Source organism: Eucalyptus grandis, chromosome 4, assembly GCF_016545825.1.
Source record: "Eucalyptus grandis isolate ANBG69807.140 chromosome 4, ASM1654582v1, whole genome shotgun sequence".
Classification (NCBI taxonomy): domain Eukaryota; kingdom Viridiplantae; phylum Streptophyta; class Magnoliopsida; order Myrtales; family Myrtaceae; genus Eucalyptus; species Eucalyptus grandis.
In genome coordinates this window covers 8,914,447-8,930,079 of record NC_052615.1, presented here as the reverse complement: position 1 = coordinate 8,930,079, position 15,633 = coordinate 8,914,447, and the positions used below count along the sequence as shown (strand labels likewise).

Genomic DNA, 15,633 nt, shown 5'->3' with positions numbered 1-15,633 from the left:
TGGTCAATAATAGCTTTAAGTCACAAAGCGAACCGAATAGGTGTCTAAAGGGACCTACGCATGAGTTCCAAAGGCCGCCTCGAGGCCCAAGCTTGGTTGATAAACCTTGTTTTGTTTGATTGTGTGATATTTCCTTTGTATCGTGTTTTTTATTGTTTTGACTTGCATGGTCATTTCTTTCCATTGTATGTACGTAGTTACAATCTTTTAGACTAGATTTAGATTAGGATCCCGAAGATGGAGAAGGTATGAAGATGGCGGAAGGTTGATGTCCATTCTGACCACTCTTTTGTATTCATTTTACCCGACATATGTCTCGGGTTCCTCTTGTTTGTATAAACACTAGACGAGTTGCAGGTATATCCTTTTCGTTTATTCCTTTCGAATTTTAACCTTGATTAAGATTGTATAATAGATTTACTATCTTCCTTGATTTTTTACTTACTATTTCGCACTTTCAATTCAATTGATTGCATTCTTTCCATTTTGCTTAGAAATAAAATGACACGAAAATGACCATCCACACATGATCAGCTAACTTAAGATAAATGATCCAAAAAAAAAAAAGTAAAGAGAAATGCATTGACACCATAGGTAACACAACATACTATTAGGTATCAAAAGGCACTAATAGAAACATATGCGTAACCCAAGTCCTTGCATCTAGATATTTGGTTGCATAGGAATCGAGGGACCACTCATGACCCTTGATTGGGTTTTCTAGCAGACACCGAAAAAAGAGTAGGGTCACGACACCTTCTGTGATCGTAAAATACCCTCAAGTTCACCTTTATGTCGAGTTTCCTTTCGATCTTTAAACCATCGATCAAGACGTGCCACGATGTTAGGGTAGGGTCACGACACCTTCCGTTGTCACACAGATTACGAGCTTGGGAGAGCTCACAACTAAGATTAAGTGAACTCACAATAGGTTCGCCCGAAAGGCGAGGTAATGATGCCTTCGTGCATGAGAATCGTATGGGACCTTTCATGGTCAAGTACCTCTAAACCGATCTCTTCTACCCATTTTCTTTGCGACGGATCGCTTCAATAATCTTTGGCTCTTTAGAGATTACAGCAAAAGTCAACAACAGTTTCGAGAGTAAGTCCCTCCATAGGGTGACGAACTTATCACTCAAGGAAGATGAAGTAGAGGAAGATGATCGACTAGCCATAGATTCAAAGCGAGGGATAAAAATAGAAAAGGGAGAAGACTTGCGCGTATATGTGAATAGTTTCGTCCTTTGTGTAGTCCTCTATATATAAAGATGGGTACGGAGGATTTGAAAGGATGCGATTTTAAAATTTGTCATCATAACATATTTCTTGGGAAGAAATGATGCTTATTGACAAATCAACGGGATTTGAAGCGTTGCAGATAATGGGCATTGATACGGATTGATATTGTTGGGGTTATGCAAAAGGCCCAAACATTAGCGTTTGCCCATTTGAATGACTTTTTAGGCATAAAAATTTATCTCTAAGCAGTCCACAAACATTAGCGTTTGCCCATTCGAATGAGCTTTTTAGACATAAAAGTTTATCTCTAAGCAGTCCACAAACATTAGCGTTTGCCCATTCGAATGAGCTTTTTAGACATAAAAGTTTATCTCTAAGCAGTCCAAAGTATGAAAAGACTAAATTGCCATTCATTTTTCGTCATATTTACAAGAGAGTAGTATAGACAAAGGTCAATCCATCTGAGCCTAAATGGCACCTGAACCTTGAAACAAAGTCGGCTAGGCGTCATTCTATGTCCCTATTCTCCTTGACAGTTTGATGATAGGTGAGGTGTTTCCCCTCCAGGATCGACTCTATCCTAGTGTTGATTTCATCCAAGTCCATGAAGGCATCCTGACATGCCTTGACCCTCTTTCCAAGACTCGTCCTCACTTGTTGGCTGATGACAATCTCCTCTTCAAGAATGGTCAACAAACTGGGTACCGCATGAGGAAAACCATGGTGGGGACTCCATGCTTGGATGCTTTTCCGCTCCCTAACCATGTCGTCTCTATAAGCTATCTAGGTATCATCCCTGATCTGGCGCCATCTGTCGTGAAGCTGTTGAAGATGTCGATTGTAGTCGACACCTCTCATGAGCTCTTCTTCTACTTTATGGTAAGAAGGGGTGGTACCCTAGTTCTTATTGAACAAGTTCAGCGCCTCATAGAAAAAGAGGTAGAACTCATGGAAGTCCTCCCTAAAGTGATGCGTGGGAGGAAGGTGAGTAGGCTCACCATTATAGACGAGTGTGATGACCTCCCCCAAGTTTTCAAGATGGTCAATCATAAACCTGAAGGTAAGAGCGAGCTTTGCAACCAATTTCCTCCATTATAGACAAGTGTGAAGGCCATAATGGATCTTGGTATGGACACCAAAGTCTCGGGCCTTAATTTTGTTGGACCCAAAGCTCGGACATGGGGGATTAGCCTTGATGGACCGCTAGACACCAAGGTACTAGCATTGGGAAGTTTGGCCTTGATGGACCAAGCGTAGGCGCGGGTACCCAAGCATGGGCACTAGGGTCATGAACCTAGCCTTAATGGACCCAAGCCCTAGCACTTGATGTTGGATGCCGAGGCCCTAGGAATGAGCATTACGGTTCCCATACCCAAGCGTAAATTTTTTGATCTAAGAACCAATATCTAGTCATATTTGGAAAAATAGTTTCTAATTTTTTAAAGAGAAAAATCATTTTCCTAAATTAAGTATAGATTTTCCGTTAACCCAAAAAAACATTTTCCTTTAACTCATTTTCCCAAGTATTCAAATGCCAGATAATGAGTAAAATGTTTTCTCAAAAAATATTTTCCATGAAATAAATAGGGTCTAAATGAATGAATGATATGTTATTGGATGTTAGAATGAGCTTTGGGGCGAAGTAATATTGAAAATTGACGCAGGAAAACTCTTAAAAGACCAACAGTGGGCTGAATGCCCGTTGTCCAGACCATGGAGCGGTTTGTACAGTGTGTATACCCACTTTTGGGCCCCAAATCGATGCTGAAACGGATTGTGATACTAGGGTTTTAGTGCGCAAAATGGAAATTGTTCAAGACAAAGGATATATAAGCAATACAATTTCGAGTGTGAAATCCAAACAGGGGAAAAACCTAGACTTTACCCAAACGCAATTCACGTCACTCTTCCAAGGAATTCCATAAACGCTTTAGAAACTAGATTCCGACAAAACAATGAGAGATTAATTCCGTTCACACGAACAAATTCGAAATACAAAAGAACTAGAACGGAGAAATTTCCTGATTGTTGGACCGCCGGATAGGTCACGAACTGGCCATGAAAAGAGAAGCTCTGAATATCATATACATGACCCCTTTGATAGGGTTGAAGATTTAGGTGACTCGGAAAGCTCATCAAAATTACAACTAGTTCTAGAATTATCATGCCCGTCTCCTTTGGTTTGGTTGGATAGCAACGTGCTGTAGGGGCCTCCACGATATTCCTACATGTTCCGATATAGAACAAATGCATTATCCCCCGCTGTACTACTAATTCTGACTGAGCAGTCTGACTTATTCGGTTTTTGTCTTCGAAGACCTACTAATAGGCACCATCTCCTTTGGACAAACTAACATTTTATCATACTATCCTCCTAATTCAAGCATGGTTCAACTGTGAACCATGCTCATATAGGTAAACGTGGTGGGTCCTAATGACCTAGGCTTTTGGTTCCTGAGCAACTTGTGATCAATTTCGGGATGATTCAATGCACACGAAATTGAGATGGTCCACAAAGGTTCCCTGACGACTAGACTTTAGACTAGGAAAAAAAGAGATAGTACACGGTTGTATAAAAGGAAAAAAGTCATAAAAAAAACTACAAATTATGCGTGATGCATTTATCCTGAAATTTTCTTACAATATCAAAAACCTTAAATTATATTTATCATGACACATTTGCCTTAAACTTTTTTTTGTGACATAAAAAAATTCAAAACTTGGTACTTTTGTGACACGTTTACAATCCATCAAAGTTTCATTAAACATTTATCAGCCAAAACATTATTTTTATTTCACTTAAGTTATATGAGTGCCACATCAACACCGTTTGCTTTCTGTCGTCCATATAGGTAGATTTTTAATGGTTCTTATTGACAAAATTCAATGAATGGTAAATGTGTAAAGAGCTACCCATAGTCTAGGGCACCACCGCTCATGTGTCAATTTCGTAAATCATGTTTAAAAGGTTTAGCATTGGTCTAATACCAAAGCGAGTCACTGCTTATGCACGGTGCTAAACGGAAGATGACTGCCAATTTTGAAAAGTACGACCGATTATTGGTTATTATTAGCAATATTATACGATGCAAAGGAAAACACGTGTTCCGAAAAGGTTGGGTTTATCGGACCCCCTTCTTTCTATAAATTAGGCTTTTCTTGTTTGGTCAAAAACAAGGGCCAATTGCCAGAGTACACAGTGGTCTGCCAGTTGAGTCTCTTATTACAATCGTGATGCGCAAAGGACCCTAACCCTCGCAACCATCTGGAAGCCATCTTTACACCCGTTGTTCTCAGCCGCCCAACGACGGACCCACCGGGAGGCTGGCAGGAGCCGTCGTGAATCTATCCACTGGTCATCAATGCGAATCTCTTTGCATGCGCAGAATATGGTTTATGATAGTTTATGTTAAGCTTTAGTATCCTGAATCTCAAGTCTAGAGTAATGTAATTCCTTTATCTCGCTCCCTAAGCTAAGTTTCCACGTCCACAATTACCGCCATAAGTTGTGACGGGCTATTTGTCAGTTGAGCATCTAAACATGACCTATGTTCGATCTTCAATAAATATTTATTGCCCTAATCACTACTTAAAGGATGTTTATCTCGAGCTAAGCCATATAATTAGATGTTTCTCTGATAATTAATGGCAAAAAAAAAAAAAATCACTAGTCACCAGTTTTTCCAACAACTCTTTGATAACTTACCAATAATTATATTGATAACAGATAATAAAACCATCAAAGAAGATACATAGTACATTACTTAATAAGATACATAAGAGGTAGTAAATGTGGAGCAAATAGTATCCAAAATAAAATTTCGAGGAAAACATATACCGAAAGTAGGAACTCATACTATATTTCAGAGCAATGCAGGGGAAGCTGAATAAGATACAGAAGAGGTAGTAAATGTGGAGCATTCAATGCCGCTAGTCGAGGCGGCATGAGACAAAGGAATCGATACCGTAGAGAATGTGGATAAAGGCCCCGAGTATGTAGGGACTGGCAATTTTGATGGGAGAACAGGTGCTGAAGTGTTAAAGTTGAGAACGTTTGATGCTTCTCTTATGGAAGGACGGGCAGTGTAGTTAGGATGAGCACACCACAGCCCTACAACCATCAAGCACTCCAGTTGCCTCCCATCGAAATCAATACCAAGTTTTGGATCTGCCGCATCAAGTAGCCTCTCGGTTCCATATAGCTCCCAAACCCAGTCCACAAGCTTGACTTGGCCTTCCTCGGCCCTTGGCTTGATGACTTCTCTTTCACAAGTTATTTCTAATAGAACAACTCCAAAGCTATAGACATCTGATTCCTTGCTAGCCTTACCCGTGTAAACACATTCAGGAGCCATATAACCCATGGTTCCAGCCAAAACCGTTGTTTGTAACCCTTTGGTATGGTCAACCAGCCTAGCCAAACCAAAGTCTCCTATTTTGGCATTAAAATCAGAATCGAGCATGATATTGCTGGACTTTATATCCCGATGTATAACGCATTGTTCCCATTCTTCATGGAGGTAGAGTAATGCCGAGGCTATGCCTTGCACGATTTTGTATCGGTTCTCCCATGGCAAGAAAGATCGTTCTTTGAATAGATGAGAATCAAGGCTACCATTAGACATGAACTCATAGATAAGAAGGAGTTCCTTTTTCTCATGACACCATCCAATGAGTTGGACTAAGTTTCTGTGTCGTAGCCGGCTTATGGTCATCACTTCGGTAGCAAACTCCTTTATCCCTTGTCTTGACCCTTGGTTAATCTTCTTGATTGCAACATTAACATTCATGCTGGTCAAGTAACCCTCGTATACTCTACCAAAGCCCCCTTCTCCAAGCAACCGTTCGACTGCAAAATTACCAGTCGACGCGACCAATTCCTTGTAGGTGAATTTCTTGGGGCCTGACACTTGGTTGAATTCTTCGTCAATCGCTAGATGATCTTCTTCTCCACTCATGTCTGTTCTCGTGCTCTTCGAACGGTGACGAAACCAAATAAAGGCTCCAACAAGAATGAACAATAGGAAAGAACCTGAGCCTAAGATAAACCACAGCCATGACTTGCTCTTTTTTCCAGCCACGTGCACGTTAGAGCTGAATTCCCATGCCTCAATAGTGTGCAACTCGACATATGAACCTGTGCTAGCCGAGAAACCGAAATTTACCCACTCCGGCAAATACTCTGTCATGTTGACTATATAATAGATGGTGGAGGAATTTCTGTTGGTACTCGAGGCATCAGCGTCTATCACGAGAACGGTCAAGTTCCGCGTGCTAGAATTGTATGCTATCGTAGCATTAATCTGCCCACCATTCATGATTTTATCATTGAACCAATCGACGCAGGTTGAAGTTTTGGAAGTGATATCATTCAAGTCTATACCAATATGTGAACAATTCAGGCCGATACCGCCACTGTATTTAGTGTCGAACTCAATGGCTACATATGGAACATAAGAGCTGGGCGGACCGCGTTGCAGACCTTCAAGACCAAGTAGTGCTCCCTCCGATTTGGCTGGAATTCGAGACCCTTCGGGCACAAGAAAGAACGTCAATCCTTCAGCAAAATCCGTGCTGTGGCTCGAATTGATGACAAAGGTGAAATGGGTGGTGAAATCCGCCACGTTCCCGGTCGCCTTATCCCAAAGGCGCATAGGCTTGTTGTACGTGGCCCACCCCACGCGTTCAGTGCTGGACTTCGTAAGTTGGATGAAGCTCCCCTCATAACTTGAATCGCCTTGGAGTTTTATGATACTATCGTTGAAAGTCTGGAAGCTGAAATTGATTCCCTGTGACGATGCCGAAGCAGTGAAGGCAAAGGCTAGAGAGAGAACCAAGACTAAGAGTGATTGAAGCTCTCTGGTCTTGAAATTAATGATATCTGAGCTGTGGAGTTCCATTCTCGTTGAGGAAAGACTGAGGAGTTAACACAGCTTTTTGGGGCCTTGATGTCGTTACCTGCACATATAGGCGTCCGTGGCATGTTCCGAGCACTTTTCTTTGTTGAAGAACTTGCTACCGACCGTGGAATGGTTCTATGCAGACAAAATTGACAAAGTCCACACGTGCTTCCACGACAACTAACCTCTTGATTTGAAAATATGAGTAGTCTCTTGATTTGAAAAAAAGGAAAAGGAACGCGATTGAAATTAATTCCTCCGGCTTGGCATTGCCAACAACTGACGTAGAAGAAATGAACTGAAATGGCCAGGTGTAGCATTTTTTTTTTTTTTTTAAAGTTTCTGAAAATTTTCTTTTATTTCTCCTTTTCTTTTCCTATCTTTTCCACACCACTTCATGGCAAAGAAGACATCACTGTCCATCTTCTTTTTATGTGGCCCGCACCATCGTCGGAAATGGCGGGTCGCGGCCCTTGCCCATATCTGCAATTTTATCCTCTCCTCTCTAATTGGTTCCATTTTTCCGCAAGCGAAGTAATGAAATCCCACTCGCCTCACACCATCAAATCGCCTCCTGTCACCATCGCCATCTCTCCCACTCCATTTAGACTCTTGTCTTCTTCTGCGTTTCAGCGTTCAGTACCATTGCCGCAACAATCTGCAAAACAATCCGATTCTTCTTCCATCCCACGACTCGTGCAGCTTCACCAATACTCCTTCAATTCCAGTCATCATGATGAATGTATACGTTAGTGAAGCTGTTGGGAATGACTGATCCCCGAAAAACGGATTCGACACTAAATCGAACCCCTAAATCAATGCGGAAACGAAGCCTGGGAAAAAACAACACGTATCACCGATCCTAAAGACACCACGGATTCGAGCGTACCTTTTAAGCCACAGATTAGACACCAACGCCGACAGAGGAAGAGAAACTTGGTCCTGTTGATCCGGTGAAACAAATTCGCCTTCGCGCCTCACTGTTTGCCTTTTTTGGGAGAGAAAGCGAGAGAGAGAGAAGCGGAGAGGCGTACGTACGTTTTCTGTTTTTTCAAAACGGTACGTTCTCTCTCTCTCTCTCTCCTCTTTTTTATATGTCCCTCCATCCACGGGTCCTATTCCCGTGGGCTGGGCTTTTTGGGCCCAACTTGGGCGGACGGGCCTTGAGCCCATTACATATAAAACCATCATCTCCCACTCGCACATGGTGGGCCAAATAGATTCTCTTTACCTCTCTTCAACATTCATACCGGTGAATAATCGTACGACCAAAGATACTTTGAGAGCTTGTTGCTATACATCTGTTAGGAATATATAGCAGCTCATAATTGGCGTCACACTCGAGTAGATTTAGTATGCGGTACCTAGATCGATCGATCACATGTTATATCTCTCTTGATCTCTTTTAAACATGATATGTATATTGTATTCACAATTATAATTATCACAAAGACAGTCATAATTGGTCGACCAGTGAATACAAAACTATAATGTGATTCCTCAAAACCGATCTTCCTCTTTCCTTCAAACTCTCAATTTCAGTTCAGCTTGCTTTTCTAGAAATGTCCCATTAGATCGAATCAATTCATGACCATTGGCAACATCCTAAGATAGCAAACACTAAATAGAAACCTTGAGAATAAGTAAAAGTCATGAGGGCACTAAAATTGAGGAACTCTTTTCCTCAAGAGTCTCACACGTCATAAAAGTTGAGATTAAACTTTTTGCCACTCTTATTGGTCGTCTTATGCATACGTAGTATGAAATACGTATTACGGTATTAACTCCTTTCCCATGGAGCATATGTCTACACCATTCAATACCGTACAGATGATAGTTCGACATACCCAATGTCTAACTTGAGTTCACGTATCTACTCTTTTACAAAATTCATCGTAACTCACATCGGCATCTTAGACAGATAAAGTAAAATATGTGGGGTATTTTACTTTCGGACATAGTAAATATTATGTCATCATCTTAACACTCAGTTAAGGCGACATACGTATTTTAAGCTTGAGCTCTCGATTATCACTTAGATAATAAGCTTTAAAACAGTCTCATCTCTATTCATCACACAGTAAATAGAGGCGATTACCCGTGTGAGTGGGCTAATCTTTTATCTGTCCGACATACTTCCTCAACTTATAATAATACACTGAGTATTAAGATGCGTAAAGATCATACAAAGATTCATAGGCATTAATAATGAAACAATACTAGTTCATAAATGTGAACAAATCAGGGAAATTACAATCCAGTACATCAGACTCTACGCAATCCTAGAGATTTTACATGACCACAAAACACATCTCTAGGTATTGGCTTTGTCATAGGATTTGCTACCATTCTATGCGTAGATATGTACTATAAATTCACATCCTTTCGTGCAACTATATCCTTGACAAAGTTATACTTGGTATCTATATGTTTGGTCTTGCCATGATATTTTGGATCTTTGGTGTATGCTATAGCTGCTTGGCTATCACAGTTAACCAACAATGGATTTGCAGCTTTCTCAATAACACCTAAATGATCCAAAAATCTCTTAAGCCAAACTCCTTCTTGTACAGCTGCTGATAATGCCACGAACTCAGCTTCCATTGTGGATAAGGCTATGCACGTTTGCTTCTTACTACTCCATGATATGGCGCCATTGCTCAGTAAGAAAGCAAATCCTGAGGTAGATTTCCTTTCATCTAAATCTCCTCCCCAATCAGCATCTGAATAGCCTTCAAGTCGCAGATCCTTTCCTTGGTAATTCAACTTGTAATCAGCAGTTCCCTTCAGATACCTCAGTATTCTCTTAACGGCTTTCCAATGTGCTGGACTTGGATTGGATTGGTATCTACTCACCATTCCAATTGCAAAACATATGTCGGGTCTTGTACACATCATAGCGTACATCAAGCTCCCAACAGCACTTGCATAAGGAACATTTTCATTTGTTCCTTCTCTTGTGGAGTCCTCGGACACAGTCTATGGCTCAATCCTTCACCTTTTGCAATAGGAGTGTCTATGGGTTTACAATCTTGCATACGAAATCGTTCAAGAACCTTATTTATATAGGTTTCTTGCGAAAGAGACAACGATCTCTTGGAACGATCTCTTGAAATCTTAACTCCAAGAATGTATGCAGCCTCACCCATATCCTTCATCTTAAAGTTGGAAAACAACCAACTCTTGACAGTATGAACAAACTCCATATTACTTCCGGCAATTAGTATATCATCAACATATAATGATATGATCACAAATTGATCCTTGGATCTTTTGATATATACACAATGATCCTCATCAATCATCATAAAATCATATGCCATTATGGCATTATGAAAACGTATATATCATTGTTTTGATGACTGCTTAAGACCATATATCGACCTCAAAAGTCGACATACTTTTTCTTCTTGGCCTTTCACTATGAAACCATCAGGTTGTTCCATATATATTTCTTCCTCTAATTCTCCATTGAGGAAAGCAGTCTTTACATCCATTTGATGTAATTCAAGATCCAGACTAGCCACTATTGCCAGAATAATGCGAATCGAGGTAAATCTCACTACAGGAGAAAATGTATCTTCATAATTAATTCTTTCCTGTTGATTATACCCATTCACCACAAGGCGAGCCTTATGCCTTTCAATCGAGCCATCAACCTTTCGCTTTATTTTGAGAACCCACTTGTTCCCAATAGATCTGCGTCCTTTTGGAAGATTAACCAATTCCCAGACTTGGTTTGAGTTCATTGACTCCATTTCCTCTTCCATTGCATGAATCCATTTTTCCTTACTAGGGCAATTCAGAGCCTCATTAATATTTCTTGGCTCATCCTCATCTTGTGGAGCAACCATAAAAGTTTCCCCTTCAATGACAAAACGTCGACGGGGAATACTTTGGCGACTTGTTCGCTGTATGGGAGATTGTACACTTTGCACATCATTCCCCATTATGCTCCCACTTGGATGAACTCCACTAAGGTCATTATCTTGATCCAAGGTTTCAAATAAGGAACAATCTTCCCCTATTTCGCCCTTCTTAGGAAATTCATCCTCTAAGAATGTGACATCTCGTGATTCAAACTCAGTTATACTCCCACTTTCCTGCTCACCTATGAACACATACCCTTTCGAGTGTTCTGAGTACCTTATGAAAATACTCTTCTTTCCTCTGAGACCCAGTTTCCCAAACTTGTGAGAGGACTCATGTGTATAGGGAGCACAACCCCATGGCTTAAGAAAACTTAAGTCTGGTTTTCTACCTGTCCATCACTCATATGGAGTGGAAGTAACTGATTTGGAAGGCACACGGTTAAGTATATAGGCAGCAGTTAACAACGCATCACTCTAAAAGGTAATAGGTAAGTTAGCATGCGCCATCATGGACCTAACCATTTCCAGTAGGGTTCTGTTTCTTTTTTCTGCAACACCATTTTGTTGAGGAGTATATGGAATAGACAACTGTCTTTCTATTCCTTTTTCATCACATAATTTTCTGAACTCATCGATAAATATTCTCGACCTCGATCGGATCTCAATGTTTTTATTTTCTTGTCTAATTGATTCTCTACCAGGTTCATAAACCTTTTGAAACAACTTATTGCTTCAGATTTATGAGAAATCAAATAGACATATCCGAATCGAGTATAATCATCTATAAAAGTGATGAAATAAACAGACCCATGCCTTCCTATCACATTCATTGGACCACAGACATCAGAATGGATTAAATGCAGAGGAAATTCAACTCTTTTACCTTTTCCAAATGGTTTCCTTGTCGTTTTCCCTTCTAGGCAATGCTTACAGATGGACAAATCGACTTTTTCAATGTTGCCCAACAAGCCCTCTTTGGCTAGTCTATTCATACGATGTTGGCCAATATGACCAAGTCTAGCATGCCACGCATTCACATCATTATCATATGTATTAGGAAACGTGAGAAGGGAATAACAAACATTTGCATTAACATAATCAATATCTAATACAATGAAACCATCCAGAAAATAACCACAACCATAGTAATTTGTATCCAAAAACAAATTCACACATCTACTATAGAATACATCATGAAGGAACAAAGTGCGTCCACCACGCATATTCAGTTGGCATGTGCCAATTCCTTTTACTTCAGCTCTGGAGTTGTTTCCCACATAGATCCACTTAGTTCCAGTTGGCACTTGTCGGAATTCCACGAAGGATCCTCTATCCTTCGCTACATGGTCCGTCACTCCTGAATCCACAGTCCACAAAGGATTAGACTCAGTTAAGAACACAGAACTTGACACAAAAGCAAAGTTCTGAAAAGTACAAGGGTTGCATACCTTCTTTGGCTCACGACAGTCGCGAGCATAGTGACCCTTCTTGTCACAGTTGTAGCATTTCACCATTGCAAGCTTCTTCATGCGAGGACGCTTTCCTCTTCCATGTTGGTTAAACTTGGGTTTCTTCCCTGAAGGACCTTCTTCCTTGCCTTTCCCTTTATCAAACCAGTTAGGGTGTTTGCGCTTGGAGCTCGAAGCTTCATTTGAGCTAGAACTAGCATGATAGAGTTCAGCATCCGGCTTAGCCGCCAAGAAGCGGTCCTCTTCCAGCTCAAGATGGCGCATTGCATCCTCGAAGGTTTTGATATTTTCATTATGAGTCAGGTGCACCTTCATATGCTTCAAACTCTGAGGCAATGAACGAATCACTGCTTGCACCTGTTGTTCATCTGTGAGGACATGGCCAGCATCTTTCAGCTCATTTATCATGTTTGACATCTTTCTAAGATGTTGCTTCATGGTCTAACCATGAGGCTTCTTATAGGAGTCAAACCTAATAGTGGGCTGTCTCAGTCTAGTCACCGAAGTATGACCAAATCTAGCTGCCAATGCCTCCCACATTTCCTTGGCATTGTCAAAACGCCTAAACTCTTTCATGATGTCATTTTCCATGCTGCTCAGCAACGTGATGCGAGCTAGAGAGTTCTTTCTTTTCCACGCAGAAAAAGCTTCCTTGTCTCTTTTGTGCTGTGTAGTGGTTCCATCTTTAGGTTCTACCATGGTTAGGTTAAGAGCCTCAAGTGCTTCTTGCTCTTCCAACACATACTGGATTTTCATTTGCCAAATTTCATAGTTGTCACCATTGAGCTTTTCACCTTTGTTCAGCTCGACAACTATGCTCTTTGTGGCTAAAGCCATTGATCTGAACACATCAGACAAATATGCACAAATTATTAATGCCTATCATTTATGCATTCCTATTTACATAGACCCATCATATTAATGAATAATTTCAAGTAAGGCTTCAGAATCAAAAGGTCACTACGTTTCCAATCATCCTCCAAAAATCCTAACTTAAAACTATCATTAATATGATTGGTTCATGCAAAATCAATTCTATGAGGCTACAAAAACTTCTAAAACTACCCACAGCTAATTACCCACATCAACCAGCAATAACAGAAAGCAACATATAATAGACATCCAATAAAAACAATAATGCTTTCAATTAACACAATTCGGTAGTAAACAATACATAAGATGTCCACAAAGTACACTTAACTATGAAAACAACCAATACATCTAACACAAAGTCAACACACGAATTGGGAAAGATCCTCTTTTATTCAATTTCTTGATCTTTTCCCTTGTAACAATGCAATAATATTCATTTACAAAATCCATCACAATTTTCTTATATGAAGCAGCTCCGTTGACATTCCATATGCGATTCAACACATCTTGCCATTCAGGTGGAAGAGTGTTTATGAAAAAGCGCACCATCTCTAACTATGACATAGGACGACCATTCCACATGACCTGTTGAATTTTCCCGTTGACTTCAAGGATGTGATCAATTAAGTCACCTCTCTCCCATCGATGACCAGTCAGCTCAGCTATCAACTTAGACAACCTATCCTTTTGTTCATCCAGAATCGCGTGAATAGGTGTGCGCAATCTCGAGAGGAGGCATTGTTCCCGCAACAAATGCAGAACAAATAAGGGATCACATTATAATCCACATAAACTTAATTGAAAAAGAAACACATTCTTTTCCTCTCTCTTTTTTTTGGGTCAACGGTCAACGGTCGTCAGTCAACGGTCAACGGCCAACGGTTGTCAACGGTCAACGGTTGTCAGTCGTCGGACCGGATAAACTGGTCAGACCGGTCAGGCTGGTCGGACCGATGGGGCCGGTGGGGCTGGCTCGGGCGAACCGACGGCACGTGCCGCGCGCGTAAACGAGCTGACGTTACGCGGATGTCAGCCGGCACGTGGCGAGCGCGTGCCGGGTCTCGCGTGTCGGGTCAGGTCGAGTCGCCGGTCGGGTCGACGGCTGGTGACCACCCGACGAAACGTCGTCTTGCTGACGTCATCGATGACGTCACCCTAGCGGTTATTGACCGTTGGGTGACGTCATGCTGACGTCAGCACACGTCCGTCCGCGGACCGACGCGTGCCGGTTCGCCGGCCGGCGATGCGCACGCGCCGGTTCGCCGACCGGAGCGTGTGCCGAACACGCTGGGCGAGCCAGCGCTTCCGGGCGCGTCGCGCCCACGCGCAGTGGCTTCTGGCCGCGCGTGTGGGCACGTGCGGTGTCACTCGCGGCGCACGACGTATCGCCCGACTCGTCTCGATGTCGCCTTTCTCCCCATTTGTTCAGAAAAAGATTTCAACTTACTTAAAAACTTAGAAAAATGGCCATAGAACGCTCGGGTGTCGGGATTTCTCGCCCCGATCCGTACGGCCGAATTGCTTTTGCGAAAAATCAATAAAAAATCGTCAAACAAGTCGGGAAAATGTGAACTAGGGCTCTGATACCAATGTTGGGAATGACTTATCCCCGAAAAACGGATTCGACACTAAATCGAACCCCTAAATCAATGCGGAAGTGAAGCCCAGGAAAAAACAACACGTATCACCGATCCTAAAACACACCACGGATTCGAGCGTACCTTTTAAGCCACAGATTAGACACCGACGCTGATAGAGGAAGAGAAACTTGTTCTTGTTCATCCGGTGAAACAAATTCGCCTCCGCGCCTCACTGTTTGCCTTTTTTGGGAGAGAAAGCGAGAGAGAGAGAAGTAGGGAGGCGTACGTACGTTTTCTGTTTTTTCAAAACGGTACGTTCTCTCTCTCTCTCTCCTCCTTTTTATATGTCCCTCCATCCATGGGCCCTATTCCCGTGGGCCGGTCTTTTTGGGCCCAACTTGGGCAGACGGGCCTTGAGCCCATTACATATAAAACCATCAGAAGCTGAAGAGAGAGATGACCCCTTCTTACTTCCTCACTCCTCAGTGACAAGAAACAGTCTCCAAAAATGGATTTCGAAGAAGCCATAACAAAGCTGACCCCCCCGAGGCGCAACGAAAGAAAATGTGGCCCTTAGCTCAACAGGTGGGACCATCATCTCCGTTCGCAGGGTCGCCCGAACCCAACTACCCAATGAATAAAACCAACCATCCTAGTCGAGAAGCCATGCCCGATGACTTCCCGTGCCCTGTTTCGGAAT

At 41.8% G+C, this 15,633-nt stretch overlaps 1 protein-coding gene across 1 annotated transcript; it reads right to left on the bottom strand.

Moving 5' to 3' along the window:
* Positions 1-4,953: 4,953 nt before the first annotated feature.
* Positions 4,954-7,402, bottom strand: LOC120292993 (L-type lectin-domain containing receptor kinase IX.1-like). The gene has a single exon (XM_039311710.1). It carries the CDS (start codon positions 7,137-7,139, stop codon positions 5,103-5,105), a length of 2,037 nt encoding a protein of 678 aa, XP_039167644.1. The 5' UTR covers positions 7,140-7,402; the 3' UTR covers positions 4,954-5,102.
* Between the last annotated feature and the right edge of the window lie 8,231 nt (positions 7,403-15,633).